The 17,923-nt window shown below is 31.9% G+C and overlaps 1 protein-coding gene across 2 annotated transcripts in view; it reads left to right on the top strand.

Moving 5' to 3' along the window:
- The window catches only part of LOC139493471 (protein mono-ADP-ribosyltransferase PARP14-like), an 89,016-nt gene that overhangs the window by 68,840 nt on the left and 2,253 nt on the right, over positions 1 to 17,923 (top strand). For both annotated transcript variants that reach the window (XM_071281879.1, XM_071281878.1), the window contains exons 16-21: positions 1,934 to 2,143; positions 2,854 to 3,078; positions 4,550 to 4,767; positions 5,836 to 6,250; positions 6,549 to 6,697; positions 16,549 to 16,726. In XM_071281879.1, coding sequence (XP_071137980.1) covers positions 1,934 to 2,143; positions 2,854 to 3,078; positions 4,550 to 4,767; positions 5,836 to 6,250; positions 6,549 to 6,697; positions 16,549 to 16,726 — 1,395 coding nt within the window. The remainder of the gene's footprint in view (positions 1 to 1,933; positions 2,144 to 2,853; positions 3,079 to 4,549; positions 4,768 to 5,835; positions 6,251 to 6,548; positions 6,698 to 16,548; positions 16,727 to 17,923) is intronic.

Here is a 17,923-nt window from a genome sequence, read left to right as displayed (position 1 = left end):
AATTTTATTGTTCTAAATCTTTACTTAGGCACCGGCCTCCCTAACAACAGGACAGGTTAGCTACTGTTACTAAATGTATTCACACTGAAGAAATATAGTTCCCTATGGTTCTCATGTATGTGCACATAATACACATATAAACTGAAAAAAAACTGGGTATATTATTGGAGCAGTTCATTCAAGAATGTATGTCATTAAGATGCGTTGATGTGCAGGCTTTTTCAAAAACATTTTGATTAGGTAACTGGGTATTGATTCAACTAGTATGATTGACAACTGTCATTATCACTAAACAATCAGAGACAAGGTGGACCTTTAATTACAATGCCCCACCTCTTAAACTGCCAGTCAAATTGACCACATTACCTATCAACCTCATTCTTACATAATTATACAGACCACTCAATATACAAATAATTCTGAATACAAAAGTATTTGACCTCATAATTAAATACACAAATGTGTATATTACATGTTTGATATTTATAAGGATGATAGATTCATTTATTGCCAATTACTTTTGATCTACATTACATAAAGTGATTTTGTAAATTATATCTGAAAGATAAATGATTAATGGATTAACAAGATCTTAAAAAAATGAAATATGAATATAGATATGAATAAATAAAAGGTATTCAAGTAAGGCCTATAATTTACTTGATAAATTTCCAATAATCATCTGTAATTAATCAACAATTAAAGTAGTACACTTTTTTTTTTATCAGGAATTATCTTGAAACAGTTTAAAAATTTCAAAACTTTTAATTATAACAAACCATTGTTTATTAGTTTATTTCCCATCAATCATTATGTCTATTTTAGTCATTTGAATTTTTATTAGACATGTTAGAAGTAAATATAATATTGCAATCAAGAAAGAATCCACATTTCAATAAGATAAGTTTTTTAATTAGTTTACATTGAAAAAAGTACATTTTCAAATCCCTGTGTTGAAAAATATTTAAAAAATTGATCAAAAGGCACTCTAAAACTTTTAATCTTCAATGCCATATAACCTCTGTTTCAACTTACAAAATGCCCCAAAACAACATTTTTCTTCTTTTCTTTTGACACTTTAAAGTTTTAAGCTGTTGGTCCAGATTTATGTCTTACAAGGATAGATGATAACATTTACTAGTAGATTTTTTTTTTTTTTTTTTTTTTTTTAAACATGTTCAGAACATGAGAACCGGCAACATAATTTCGATAAGATATAAACTGCAGTTTAAATAAAATTGTGCAAATTAAGAGACCCATATTATTTAATTTGAGCTCATTTTATCCTCATACTGGAAAAGCAAGTTTCCTTCTAAAGACCTGCTTTAAATGCAATTTTCAGCAATATTGCTTTATAAATGTTCATTTTTCCCCACCATACCATATGAAATTATTCCAACTACTCTTCTAATCTTTCCATGAGTGATTTCCATCACTTTGATTCATTCATATTTTGTACATAAGTTTGGCCGTTAGTTTTCTCGTTTAAATTGTTTTACATTTGTTATTTCTGAGCCATTTATAGCTGACTATGCGGTATGGTCTTTGCTCATTGTTAAAGGCCATACAGTGACCTATAGTTGTTCATCTTTTTGCCATTTGGTCTCTTGAGCAGTTGTCTTATTGACAATCATACCACATCTTCTTTTTTTATATTTTTATACAATGCATAATTAAAATTTTTGTTGAAATACTTTTTGTAAAGAGTTTTGATATCGACTTAAATAATATAGATCTAAAAACTTTTTATGAAATGATTTTTTTTAATTGCAGGAATTATTATTTAGTCATATAAAATAAATAGCTTATTGATAGTCCAAACTTCATTATGGCATAAACTTGATACACGTTAAAACTTTTTCTGTTCAGCATGCTGTACATAATTGTTGCTACAATAATACAACTGTTTATAACAAACCTGTATTCATTTAAGAAAAACAAATGTCAAAGAATGGAATAGCTGTAACAAAACACACTCATGGAATGTTGTGTGAAGCTGTGATCCACCTTGACATGACAGGAGTGAACCCATCAAGTTATGGAACTCCTTTCGCTAGTGGTTCTAAACTTAAAGACAGAATTAAGCAAGCCCTTGATAAAGCTGAAGAAATCAAGATGGCCACTGTTGCATTCCCTGCTTTGGGTAAGTAATTTGAAACTAGTAAATAGAATGTATAACTTGTACATATATCACATTCTCAAATATGAATTAATTTAGAACAAATTCCCAATAAATAGATATAGGACTTCATTTAAAATCACATACATTTTAATGCCTCTTGGCACTCCTCAGACTTGCTTCTATCTTCATTGTCAACAATGCAGGAAAGGAGAATAGTTTGCATAAAACATGTACAATTCTTAAGGTGGTACCAAACACCTTGAATAGAATTGATTTGGCACTTTTAAATTTTAAAGAAAACTTTGACCCATTGAACATGTTGATAATATAGCAGTTTGACAAACACTAATTTTGATCATTGAGAAGCTAAATATTTCCTTTACAATAGAATGTGATAAAAATGTTCAGCTGATTTTTACTGAGTTATCTCCCTGTAGTGTTCACTTGTACCTCTTATTTAATATATAAACAGTCATTAAACACAAAAAAATGTTAACCATCATTATGTATTAATTTAGTTGTGATTCTGAACCCCCCCGAAGTGTAGAGAATAAAAGGATGCTACGATATAAAGAAGAAAAAAATGAACAAATGAACAAATAAAGAAATGAAAGACTTCCAAACCATGCCCTTGTTTATTGGTGACATTTTATTAAAAAAGTGATATTCATTATTATATCACATGGACAAAACATTTTAGTTAAAAAATGAAATGATTGATGTTTTTCTAGGTACATCTGTTACTGCCAATGTACCTGTCAGTGATATAGCAGAAGACATGTTTAAAGTGGTAGAAAAATTCCAGAGCAAAAGCAAAAATGTACATCAGGTACATGTAGTTATTTTCCAAGGAGATATGATGAAAGATTTCATGGCTGCGATCCAGAAGTGTGTCAGTAATACTAAAGAAAAAGGCTACGTAGAAAAGCTGTTTGGTTGGACTGGACTTGTTGGTGGTAATTATTGCAATAACATGATTGCTTATTGCCTGGCAACTATTTTAAATCTTGTAGCCGAAAGATGACGTACCAATCCATTTACCGGGAAATACAGATGATACTCGGCACCTGATTTTATATACTGATAAATGCAAAGTTATATCAGAATGACTAGTGTAAAACAATTCATTCAAACAGAGTTTGATTTAACTAGTAAATTAATTGTTAAAGGTTACAACATTGGGGTAAACATAATTCTTTGTTTTTTGATTGACAAAATTGAAAACAAAATACTGTATTTTCCCCTTATGATCCTAAGTGATAAAAGTATGTTTTCTGCTATGTGCCTCTGTTAATCAGTTCATCCCTTAGTCAATCCATAAAAAAATGTACATATATTAGGTTCAAATGTTAAAATACTTTGCGTTCGTATATTGGTATCACGTCGTTGTCGTCAGCGTCGTACGAAGACACTTAGTTTCCAGACAATAACTTTAGTTTAAGTAAATGGATCTCTATGAAATTTAAACACAAGGTTGTTTGAAACCACAAATGGAAGGTTGGGATTGATTTTGGGAGTTATGGCCTAAACTGTTTAGGAATTAGGGACCAAAAAGGGGCCAAAAACAGTTCTTTTCTATTACTTTGTATAAATTGCTTATTTCTTGACCAATTTTAATGGCGTTTTATTCTTGAATTCTTGGGGTGTTTTTTAAAATGAGGCTCGCGGGTACAAAAAAATCAGCAAAAAATTAAACATTTGTTTTTTCATTTCAAATTTTATTTATTACACTCTTAGTTATTACTTTATAATAGGGTACAAAAATCACACAGGCAAATCGATTTGGGTTGGCCACAGATGACTTTAAAAATGTTTATATCATTGAAAAAGCTCCAAATTATCTCCGTTTGGTGCAAAAATGTCAATTTTTGACATTTAAATTGACATATCTTTTTAAACTCATCAGTGACCTATATTTTTATTATTGTTTTCAAACAAGCTATACATAAACTATTAAAATAAATGTAAAATTTAAGCGATTTCTCCTATTACTATTAATTAGTTCAACAGAGATATGCTAAATCTAACCATGTATTTTGTTTTTTGAATTTTTGGCCCTGTTATCAAATTGGTCCACATTGAGGTCAAAAGGGTCCAAAATTAAGCTTTGTTTGATTTCATAAAAAAATGAATAATTGGGATTCTTTTATATGCTGAATCAATCCATGTATTTAGATTTTGGATATTGTACCATAATAGGTAAATTTAAACTTTCTAAGTTCATTAGATCTCATTCACTCTGTGTCTGAAACCTATGCTCTGTCAACTATTTAATCACAATCCAAACTCAGGGCTGTTTCAAGCTTGAATGTTGTGTCCATAATGGCCCAAATTGTTCAGAGTTTGACCTCGGTGGTTGTATCAAGCTTTGCCCTGCAGAGCATTTTATTGATTTTCTAATACATATTACATTTATTATTCAAACAGGTGACAAGAAGTTAAGTATATCCAGACATGACCGTAAACTTATTGGTGCACAGACACCAGTTGATAGAGTGAAAATGACCTCTGTGACATTTGTGATCTATGCCAGAGACAAACATGCCGCTCAGAAGGCCATCAAATTACTGGAGAAATCAATTGAAAGTGAATGTGATGAAAAAACAATATTTTCAAAGATAATAAAAGAATTTAATGCTGACCAGGTAACAAAAACAGAATTTATTATCAATCATGCTTTCATCCTTAATCATAACTTACTGTGGATTCATTTATTTTCGTGGGTACTATTTTTTGTGGATTGAGCAAAATTTGCATGTTTGTGGATATTTGATTTCGTGGTTTTGCAAAATTCTACATACAAGTGAAGCCAAAGGAAAATTTATTATTTGTTAGACAGTTGAATTTGTGGATCACCGGGGTACCAACAAAATCCACGAAAATTGGTATTAAACAATCATAGTCCGTCGGAAGGGGGCGATAAATGGCTGACCCGTGTTAAGAGAGAGCCATATCTCTTGCACGTTAAAGACACCCTTGTAGATTTCGAAAAAGAGCAGGCTAATGCTGCTACAAGGCAGCACTCGCGCCCGCAAAGTGAAAAGGGATTAATATAAGTTGCAAAACTTGTTTCCCAATCCACTATAAATAAATATGTTTAAACTAAACTAAACGAATAAAAATGAATCCACAGTATCTTATAAGTATCCACTAATGACAATATTAAGCAAGTGATAAATTGATATTTAAGTTGATCACTTCATATTTATATAGTTTGAACATATTATCCTCCTGATGTTTAATACAAATGAAAATCACTATACAGCCTTTTATCAATAATTTTATATAATTCAATAACAGTACATGAGTATGGGCAAACCCATACCATAAAGCTAGCTCTTAAAGGGCCAGAAATGAAAAAGTGTAAATGACTTGGAACCAACCAACAGCATGATTTATGTACAAAAAAATCAATGAAAAACAAATATGATAAATACAGTCACAAACAACAATGAACTTACAGGTGCCTGACTTGGGACAGACACATACAGAATGTGATACTGTTAAACATATTTGTGGACTTCCAACCCTTCCCTGATATTGGACAGTTATGTAACAGCACAATACATGTATAAGAAAAAAAACTGTAAAAATAGATTGAAAAGGATTTGATACATCAGATCACTACAAAGCACAAAAACAGTAAAGACACAAATCACACACATTTATTTTGGGTGTTCCAAATATAAAGCTTTATGTGGTCTTATTTGCAGAAATCTGAAGTGAAGAATTTAGAAGCCTCTGGAAAGATAAAGGTTACTTTAGATACTACCAAAGGTGAAATAAAAATCAGAGGGTTGAAACATCATATCTCTGAAGCATTTGATGAAGTACATCATATTATCAGAGATGCAGAAAGGGCCAAACAAACCATGCAGAAGGCAAAGTTGGTCACAGACATGGTTCAATGGTACTACATGGAAGAAGACAAGGGGAAGAAAAAACTTGTGGAATATCCTTCAGATGTAAATCTTATATTAGAATCAGCCTTGAAAGAACAGAAAACAGAGGCTTCTTTTTCTGATACAACTGGAAATAAATACATTGTAGATCTGAATGCCTATGAGGAGTATCCAGCAGATGACCCAACAGATAAAGTGCAAGTACTGAGAAAGTCTAAACTTGTAGGTAAGATGACTAGTATGTCTTATCTGCTCTCTACATGATATTATTACAATGTTATATGGTGTGTACACATTTTGTGAAATTTTAAAAATGAATTTCAAGTTGGAATAAATTTAAAGAAAACAAATACCATAGGACAATTATTTTATTGACAAACTTGTTTTGTAATCTTCTTTTTATCAATTATACATGATAAACCAAAGTATCCTCGACAAGACCAAATATCTAAATACATATATATAAAATCTTTGATTTTTAAAAATGCAAGAAATACTAACAGGTTGATATTTTCTGTCTTTAGATCAAGCATATGAACCACCAGTGACATGGGTTCCAATGGATGAAAAAGAGAATTTGAAAGTAGTGCAATTACAACCCAAAGACCAAGAATACCAAGATGTTACTAAACAATTTTCAAGTACAGCTGGGGCAAATGTAGAATTTGTGAAGGCAAGTTTAGATGGAAATGTATTGCTAACAATTATTTTCTTTAAATAACTCCAAATGTGATGACACTGGCCTCATTTAAAAGATATTCGACGTTAAAAAAATGATTATGCAAAATTTCACAAAATCTTTTTAATGCATCCAAATTCTGTTAATGTAAGAGGGTGATAAAGGGGGTGTGTGTGCTTGCAGGGGGAAAAAATGTGAAATAAGACATCATTTCACTTTGAATGTGAAATAATTTCTGTCATGAAGGTTGCATGAAAAAAAAAAACATTTTGGTGTGAACCTTTTGTGACTGAGTCACTGTCTTCTTGTATATATTAACTCTGTTATACTTGATATTACCGACTTAGTATACACATTTATGACATAATTGGTTTTCAGCTTTTAAAAAAGTATTTCTTGACGATCCCTGCCAAGTGTTTGAATTTAATTTGAAAAATACTGAGCATGCAAAACAAGGATTTGAAAATCATGATGCACATAAAACTAAATAAGCAAAACACGTTGAACGAGGCACCTGTCTTGCACGACTGAACGTCAAATAAAAAAGTAAAAACACAATAAACATGAAATAAAAAACGGTGATCAAGTTGCACCAAAATAACCATTTACCACCCTCATCTAACATCATTCATATACTCCAGTTAAAGCATATCAGGCTTGATGTTTGCATATAATTATACACCACCAAACAAAGTTTCATAGGATATAATGTTTTTGACCTGTCAGTCCGTCAGTCCTTTTCTTCTTATCACAACTCCTCTAACACCATACAACAGAATTTCATGAAACTTAGACATTAAACAAGGACATACTATGAAGATGTGCATATCAGCAAGAAATTTGAGAAAATGGGTGAGGGGTACAAAAAATGATTTTACAAAAATCAGGTACATCCCATATAATTTTTGTCTTTTCAAATTTGTTAGATAATGTATTTTTTCAATTTTTTGTAATAGAATAGTTAAAATAATATGCATTTTGTTCTTAGAACTGAGAAAAAAATAAAATTTACAAAATTAACAGCATTTGACTCAAATAAGCATCAAAATATGATAAAACTTTCTTAAATTAACACCTACCTATAGTTTTTTCAGTTAAATTTTATTCATATTGGTCCAATGCATCTTTATTGAAAGTACGAAAAAAAGTTTAATTGTTTTCATGATAATAGCCCCAAAATACAGATGGGTGCAGTCCTAACCTTGACAAAAGTTAACTTAGAGTTAACTTGTTGACTGCTTTTTAAGTTAACTTGAGAATTTTTAAGCAGACCAGCAAGTTAACTTCGTCTACGGTGGACCAGACCTACGGTCCGCTTTTTTATGACTGCTGCAGACCTATCGACGGGTCTGTTTCAGACCAGACCTGTGGACAAGTTTGCTTTTGACCAGTCCTGAGGAGAGGTCTGCCCCAGACCAGACCTGTGGACAGGTCTGCTCCTGACCAGACCTGTGGACAGGTCTGCTTCTGACCAGACCTGTGGACAAGTCTGCTATTGACCAGACCTAGGGACATGTCTGCTTATGAAATGTTATCGTTTTTGCGACTTTTCATATCAGACTTGAGCTTTATTAAAATATGTATAAACAACATTCGCATTGTTCTTCCCAAGAAGGCCTCTGCCAGCAAATTTCTTTACTCTACTAGACATTATTAATAACAACACAATTCTTTCTTTTTTTATTTTTATATATTCTTATAAACATTAGTCAATTACATAGAGCTATCATATTTTTTTAATTAGAAGGCGGATAGAAATTAGGGTTATCCAACGCATCGGAACAACAATCGTATATCATGGGATATCAACATCTTTGTCGACGTTACTTCGAATTCGTTCCCTGTTTTTTACCTGTCCCTTCATAACTTTTACTTTACGCATTTATACATGCATGGATATTTCATTGTTATTCTACTTATTTGGATGGGATTTACTATTCTTTTTCCGCAGAATATTCTAACGAAAATTGTACAGTTGTACAGTGTCCGGATATGTACGATGTCATGTGGCAAAACTACCAACAATCTCGTCAAATTCGTCAGATTTGTCGAGAGATTTGTGCACATGAATGAAATAGTTGTCACTTGATGTTTAACTGCAAACAAAATCAATCAACCGACATAATAGATTAACAGTATACTATTACCAGAAGAGAACCTCAAATACATTTTTTTTTTTAAATCACAAATGAATTCAGACATGTCAGTGTTGGTACATGTACTTGGATGATGCGGCCTAATAGTTTCGTTTTACACACCCTAGTGACTGTTCAATATTATGAATACAGAGATGAAACGCTGACATTCTCAATGTATGCGGGAAAAAAATTGCATTATTGTTTTCCTTATTGCTTACATTTGCCGTCCTACTAACATGTTCACAGGAGTGCCAGGAGAAGACATAATTAGGCACCATCCCAACAGCAGTCATTTATTTTATACATTGAATCCAGACATCAAATATATGGCTGATTTACTATGCGGATATATATAGATTTTTAAATTAAAGTGCACATATGCAGGTCAGTTTTTGGTCGATGCAGTCAAATAATTTTGTTGTATAAGTGAGCATGAGGTATCAAAACTACTGAAATTTTGTTACGTATCAATATTTTGAATAAAAGGAGGACATGCTGGCACCCTAAATTTATGCGAACAAAAATTTGTTGTTCATGTTGTTATTGTATTGCAATATACAAATGTACCTGTCTATTGTATTATACATTGAATCCTGACATAAAAAAATATGGCTGATTTCCTATGCTGGCATATAGATTTACAAATTAGAGTGCACATATGGTCAGTTTTGGTCTTGGTCAATGCGGTCAAATTATTTTATTGTACAAGTCAGCATGAGGTATCAAAACTATTGAAATTTTGTTACGTATCAATATTTTGAATATAAGGAGAACATGCTGGCACCCTAAATTTATGCGAAACAAAAATTTGTTGTTATCAGCTGGTTATTGTATTGCAATATTGCAATCCATTGTATTATACATTGAATCCTGACATAAAAAATATGGCTGAATTACTATGCGGGTATATATGGTATATAGATTTACAAATTTAAGTGCACATATGGTCAGTTTTGGTGGAAGCGCTCAAAATATTTTGTTGTACAAGTCAGCATGAGGTATCAAAACACTGTAATTTTGATACGTATCAATATTTTGAATAAAAGGAGGACATTCTAGCACCCTAAATGTATGCCAACACAAATTTGTTGTTGTTGTATTGCAATATTGCTGTCCATTGTATTGTACATTGAATCCTAACACAAAAAATATGGCTGATTTACTATACAGGTATATAACTTTACAAATTAAAGTGTACATATGGTCAGTTTTAGTTGATGCGGTCAAATAATTTTGTTGTACAAGTTAGCATGGTCAGCATGAGGTATCAAAACTACTGAAATTTTGTTACGTATCAATATTTTGAATTAAAGGAGGACATGCTGGCACCCTAAATTTATGCGAACACAAATTTGTTGTTATTGTATTGCAATATTGCTGTCCATTGTATTATACATTGAATCCTGACATAAAAAGTATGGCTGATTTACTATGCAGGTATATAGATTTACAAATTAAAGTGCACATATGGTCAGTTTAAGTTGATGCGGTCAAATAATTTTGCCGGACAAGTCAGCATGAGGTATCAAAACTACTGTAATTTTGTTACGTATTAATATTTTGAATAAAAGGATGACATGCTGTCACCCTTAATTTATGCGAACAAAAATTTGTTGTTATTGTATTACAATATTGCTGTCCATTGTATTATACATTGAATCCTGACATAAAAAATATGGCTGAATAACTATGCTGGTATATAGATTTAGAAATTAAAGTGCACAAATTGTCAGTTTTAGTTGATGCAGTCAAATAATTTTGTTGTACAAGTCAGCATAAGGTATCAAAACTACTTAAATTTTGTTATGTATCAAAATTTTGAATAAAAGGAGGACATGAAGGCACCCTAAATTTATGCAAACAAAAATTTGAAAAAATTTGCTGATTTAGTATGCTGGTATATAGATTTATTAATAAAAGTGCTTACATGGTCAGTTTTGGTCAACACAGTCAAATAATTTTGTTGCACAAGTCAGCAAGAGGTATCAAAACTACTGAAATTTTGTTACGTATCAATACTTTGAATAAAAGGAGGACATATGCTGGCACCCTAAATTTATGCAAACAAAAAATTGTTGTTATTGTATAGCAATATTGTTGTCTATGTAATATACAATATACATTGAATCCTGACATAACAAATATGGCTGATTTACTATGCTGGTATATAGATTTACAAATTTAAGTGCACATATGGTCAGTTTTAGTTGATGCAGTCAAATAATTTTGTTGTACAAGTCAATATGAGGTATCAAAACTACTGAAATTTACTGAGGACATGCTGGCACCCTAAATTTATTACGAACAAAAATTTGAAAAAATATGGCTGATTTACTATGCGGGTATATAGATTTATTAAAAAAAGTGCACACATGGTCAGTTTTGGTCAACACGGTCAAATAATTTTTTTGCACAAGTCAGCAAGAGGTATCAAAACTACTGAAATTTTGTTACGTATCAATATTTTGAATAAAGGAGGACATATACTGGCACCCTAAATTTATGCAAATAAAAAATTGTTATTGTATAGCAATATTGCTGTCCATTGTAATATACATGTATTGGCTTCCGAAGCTACACAAAACCCATTACAAATATAGATTTATTTCGTCTTCAAGCCATTGTTCAACTTCTAAATTGTCTATTCTTCTTACTAGCACACTTGGTACAATTAAAAACCTGATAATAAATTGTTCAAATAAGGCCTTCGAAAATAGTGGAATAGATTACTTTTGGAGTCCAAGAACTCGTTGGAAGTACTTGATAAATTGCATGCTTATATTGGTGATTTTGAATCTGTTCAAAGTTTTGATTTTTCTACCCTGTATACCACATTTCCTCACATTCTCATTAAGAAAAAATTCAAACACCTAATTAAATGGGCATTCAAAAAATCAGAATGTGAATATATATGTTCAAACTCTTTTAGGTCATTTTTTAGTAGCAATAAACAAAAAAACTATGTTAATTGGACATGCTTTGATACTATATATGCCCTTGAATATTTACTAGATAACATTTTTGTTCGCTTTGGGGATTCCATATATCGTCAGATTATCGGAATTCCAATGGGGACTAACTGTGCACCACTTATTGCGGACCTGTTTTTGTATTTTTATGAGTTACAATTTATGACAAAAATAAGCAAAGACCTATCGAAACAACATCTGATAAACAAATTTAATAATACTTTTAGATATTTGGATGATATTTTGGCTCTCAATAATGACGACTTCAGTATGTATATTAATGAAATTTATCCTGTTGAACTTACTTTAAATAAAGCTAATACTACCAATGACCACTGCCCTTTTCTCGATCTTGATATCTATATCACTAATGGAAAGCTGAATACTAAAATTTATGATAAAAGGGATGATTTTTCATTTCCTATCGTTAATTATCCGTTTTTAGATGGTGACGTTCCCTTGTCACCATCTTACGGTGTTTATATATCTCAACTTGTACGATTCGCTCGTGTATGTAACAATGTTTTAGATTTTAACGAGAGAAATTTATGTATTACTGAAAAATTATTACACCAGGGTTTTCGATATCACAAACTAGTCAAAACATTTACTAAATTTTATCATCGGTATAAAGACATCATTCGTAAATATAGCTCAACATGCAGACTTCTAATACGTTCAGGTATTTCACATCCAATTTTTTATGGAAATATTCTTTATAAAGCACAAAGGTGTCAGTATTCACCTCAGAAACTTACAAAACCTTTGAATAGACTTATTAAGAAGGGATATAATTACGATACTGTTGTCAAGTCATTAAAGATTGCATATTTTGGCGTTAATATTGAGTCACTGATAAGGTCTTTGCATCGGAACTAAACACATTTATTTCTAAAAACAGTTGTTGGCATGACACGGGTTATGTTCTTCTCATATATGTTATGATGGTATGATAATAAACCCCTAACGGGAAGGATTGTGCCTGATGTTCATATGATGAAATCATAATCTTTCAGTCAGTTTAATTGAAGTCTGGAGCTGGCATGTCAGTTAACTGCTAGTAGTCTGTTGTTATTTATGTATTATTGTCATTTTGTTTATTTTCTTTGGTTACATCTTCTGACATCAGACTCGGACTTCACTTGAACTGAATTTTAATGTGCGTATTGTTATGCGTTTACTTTTCTACATTGGTTAGAGGTATAGGGGGAGGGTTGAGATCTCACAAACATGTTTAACCCCGCCGCATTTTTGCGCCTGTCCCAAGTCAGGAGCCTCTGGCCTATGTTAGTCTTGTATTATTTCAATTTTAGTTTCTTGTGTACAATTTGGAAATTAGTATGGCGTTCATTATCACTGGACTAGTATAAATTTGTTTAGGGGCCAGCTGAGGGACGCCTCCGGGTGCGGGAATTTCTCGCTGCATTGAAGACCTGTTGGTGACCCTCTGCTGTTGATTTTTATTTGGTCGGGTTGTTGTCTCTTTGACACATTCCCCATTTCCATTCTCAATTTTATTGAATCCTGACATAACAAATATGGCTGATTTACTATGCTGGTATATAGATTTACAAATTAAAGTGCACATATGGTCAGTTTTAGTTGATGCAGTCAAATAATTTTGTTGTACAAGGTATCAAAACTACTGAAATTTTGTTTTGAATAAAAGGAGGACATGCTGGTACCCTATATTTATGCGAACAAAAATTTGAAAAAATATGGCTGATTTACTATGCGGGTATATAGATTTATAAAAAAAAAGTGCACACATGGTCAGTTTTGGTCAACACGGTCAAATAATTTTGTTGCACAAGTCAGCAAGAAGTATCAAAACTACTGAAATTTTGTTACGTATCAATATTTTGAATAAAAGGAGGACATATGCTGGCACCCTAAATGTATGCAAACAAAAAATTGTTGTTATTGTATAGCAATATTGCTGTCCATTGTAATATACATTGAATCCTGACATAACAAATATGGCTGATTTACTATGCTGGTATATAGATTTACAAATTAAAGTGTACATATGGTCAGTTTTAGTTGATGCAGTCAAATAATTTTGTTGTACAAGTCAGTATGAGGTATCAAAACTACTGAAATTTTGTTACGTATCAAAATTTTGAATAAAAGGAGGACATGCTGGTACCCTAAATTTATGCGAACAAAAATTTAAAAAATATGGCTGATTTACTATGCAGGTATATAGATTTATAAATAAAAGTGCACACATGGTCAGTTTTGGTCAACGCAGTCAAATAATTTTGTTGTACAAGTCAGCATGAGGTATCAAAACGTAACTAAATTTTTTTATGCATCAATATTTTGAATAAAAGGAGGACTTGCTGGCACCCTAAATTTATGCGAACAAAAATTTGTAGTCATGTGTTAAAATGATGCTTTCCTCTAAAATACGTCCTTTCATAGATATACATATAAATAAAGTGCAAACATGGTTGAATTTGATAGGTATTGGTAAAAACTGATGAAAAATGGGAAAATCATCAAAATTGAGTATTTGGAAATGGCTGTAGCAAAAAAAAGAAGTGCACCAACATATAATTTTTACTTTTACAGTCATATAAACCCTATAATCAGGTTAAGAAAAAAAGTATAATTCTAGAAATTTTTGGCTCCTCAGAGGTGTACATCTTAAACAGTCCTTTTTTTCTTTAAATTTATTGAATCAGTTTTTTAGCTCACCTGGCCCAAAGGCCCAAGTGAGCTTTTCTCATCACTTTGCGTACGGCGTCCCGCATCATCATCATGGATGTTGTTGTCCTTCATCGTTAACTTTTACATCTTCTCCTCTGAAACGACTGGGCCAAATTAAACCAAACTTGGCCATAATCATCATTGGGGTATCTTGTTAAAAAAAATATGTCGGATGAACCGGCCAACCAACCAAAGATGGCCCCCACGGCTAAAAAAAAAAGAAGCTAGGGGTAAAATGTAGACTTTGGCTTATATCTCTAAACCCAAAGCATTTAGAGCAAATCTGACATGCGGTAAACTTGTTAATCTCTATCTGCTCTGAAAATTTCAGATGAATCAGAGAATCTGTTGTTGGGTTGCTGCCTCTAAATTTTAAGGAGATTTTGCCATTTTTAACCGGATTTTTGTGACAAAAATGTCGGTTATTGATTTGGGGATGTACGGCGGGCGGTCGGGCAGGCGGCAAACAAATGTTGTCCATGCATTAACTCATGAACCGTTCAACCAAAGCTTTTAAAATTTTAATATGTTGTTACTGACAACAAAATGAAGGTCAAGTTCAATAGTGAAGATTTTGTAAAAATTACTGTTCAGGAGTTATGGTTCTTGGAAGATTGAAAAATGGCATTTCCAGTCGTGTCTGTGCATTTACGCATGAACTGTTCAACCAAAGCTTCCCAAATTTTAATATGTTGTTACTGATGAAAAAATGGAGGTCAAGTTCAATAATGACAATTTTGACTTTTACTGTTCAGGAGTTATGGTTCTTGAAAGATCAAAAAATGGCTATTCCAGTCGTGTCCGTGCATTTACTCATGAACTATTCAACCAAAGCTTCCCAAATTTTAATATGTTGTTACTGATGACAAAATGGAGGTCAAGTTCAATAATGATGATATTGACTTTTACAGTTCAGGAGTTATGGTTCTTGAAAGATTGAAAAATGACTATTCCAGTCGTGTCCCTGCATTTACTCGTGAACTGTTCAACCAAAGCTTCCCAAATTTCAATATGTTGTTACTGATGACAAAATGGAGGTCAAGTTCAATAATGTCGATTTTGTCTTTTACCATTCAGGAGTTATGGTTCTTGAAAGATCGAAAAATTGCGTTGCCATTCATGTTGTTGCATTTAATCATGAACCATTCAACCTAAGCATTTCAAATTTTAATATGTTGATACTGATGACAAAATTGATGTCAAATTTGATATTGACAATTTTCACTTTCAGTTATGGTTCTTTTGATATAGGCAGGACACAAAATTTTTTTAATAAATCCAGTTTGCTGTCGTTGTGACAGCCTCTTGTTGGTTATAATCTTAAATATTATTATAAATAGAGGTAAACTGTGAACAGCAATAATGTTCAACAATGAAATATCTACAAGTAAGTCCACTTGATCAAAATGGTAAATTGGCCCCTTAAGGAGTTATTGCCCTTTATAGTTGATTTTTAACAATTTTTCGTAAATTTTTGTCATCTTTTACAAAAATCTTCGCCTCTGAAACTACTTGGCCAAATTTAACCTAACTTGTCCACAATCATCATTAGGGTATGTAGTTTAAAACATGTGTCCGCTGACCTAGCCAGCCAACTAAGATGGCAGACATGGCTAAAAATAGTACACAGAGTAAAATGCAGTTTTTGGTTTATATCTCTGAAACTGAAGTATTCAGAGCATATCTGACTGGTGGCAAAAATGTTCATTAGATTAAGATATATCTGCCCTGAATTTTTCTGACAAATCCGACAACCAGTTGCTGCCACTCAGTTAGTAATTTTATGGAAATTTTGCAGTTTTTTGCTATTACCTAAGATATTATAATAGTATCTAATGATATCTTTATACTATAAATTATGATTTTAACCTCATTTTACATGATTTCCAAAGCATCAGTTAATACAGGTGAGCGACATAGGCTCTTTAGAGCCTCTAGTTTTTTTCTCACAAAAACCTTTTAAAGGAAACCTGTATTTTCTACAAAATTTATAGAATTATTCAGTTTTATGTAAATGTTTTAGGTTGAAAGAATCCAGAACAAAGTACTTTACCAACAATTTATTGCCAAGAAGAAGCTTATGGGTGATACCAATCCTAAGACAGTCCAGAATGAAAGACCTCTTTGGCATGGTTTCTCAGTTGATGCTCTTGATAGTATACAAAGATATGGATTTAACAGGAGTTACTGTGGAAAAAATGGTAAGGAATTTGTATCATGAAGACTTATGTTTCAAATAAACAAAAACAGATATGACTAAAAGTTAGCTATTTGACAGCAATAGGAACCATGCAAGATGGATTTTTTCTATCTTATTTAATTGCAGTATGATCCTGGTTGGATAACAACAGGACAAACATCAGAAAAGTTCTTGTATTTCTGTTTCTTTTCTAATATTAAAATATTTTAGAATTTTTGTTATTGAAAATAATATGAACTGCGTCCCTTTTCACAGGTAATGCCTGCCCCATATTACAAATGAAATCAATATTCCAAGACCATTATAGAATTAATATCATAAGGATTGATAAGTTTACCTGGATCATATCTTAATTTTCAGGCACGGAAAACAACATTACCATAAAAATTGGGATGGGCTATTCTGTGTAAAATATGTTTCTTTTTTCCTTTTCCCCCCTTTATTTTATGGTACAACCAAACTTAAAAACAAAACCTATATTTAGGCTATAATAATTCTACTTACACCTGGAAAAAATATCAAACAGATACATGTATTGAATTCATGCAATCATTATCATTAGCATTTGTTTCTTAAATAATTCAACATTTTTAGAAAAAAATAAATTTTAAGTATTATATGTCTCTGTGATGTTAAACATTGCATCACATGTATGCTCTTACCTGATTGATTGATATTTTTAGAACACCCGGGCAAAATTGTTCTTTCATGGATCATCTCATAGTTTAAAATATCTCAACTGACCCAATGGGTCAAGTGATCTATTGGCATTGCATAGTTTATGCTGGCATCAGTTCTCTGTCAAGAAATTACTTTTAAAAAATGTCTGAAACATCTAGGCCAATTGAAACCAAAATTGGCCACAATCATCCTTTGGGTAAATAGTAAGTACATTGTGTGGGAAGCTCCATCCTGCCTACCAACATCCACATTGCTAAACATGGAATATGTGGATAAAATGTAAGATTTGATTACTTAAAACTCTATGGATATCAAAAATGTGACCATGCAGAAATATTCAGCATGCATGGTATGATCTACATTATGCCCAAGGTCAATATCAAAACTGTCAAGAAGACTTCTTGCAGTAGAAATTGCTCATAAATGATGCATTTTACCAAATTTTGTTTCATTTTTGCCTATTATCTTGAAAACAATCATAGATAGAGATTTTTTTTTTAAACAAACGTAACCAGCA

This window comes from Mytilus edulis, chromosome 10, assembly GCF_963676685.1.
Source record: "Mytilus edulis chromosome 10, xbMytEdul2.2, whole genome shotgun sequence".
Classification (NCBI taxonomy): Eukaryota; Metazoa; Mollusca; class Bivalvia; order Mytilida; family Mytilidae; genus Mytilus; species Mytilus edulis.
The sequence above is the reverse complement of the archived record's forward strand: the minus strand, read 5'-3'. Positions and strand labels throughout refer to the sequence as shown.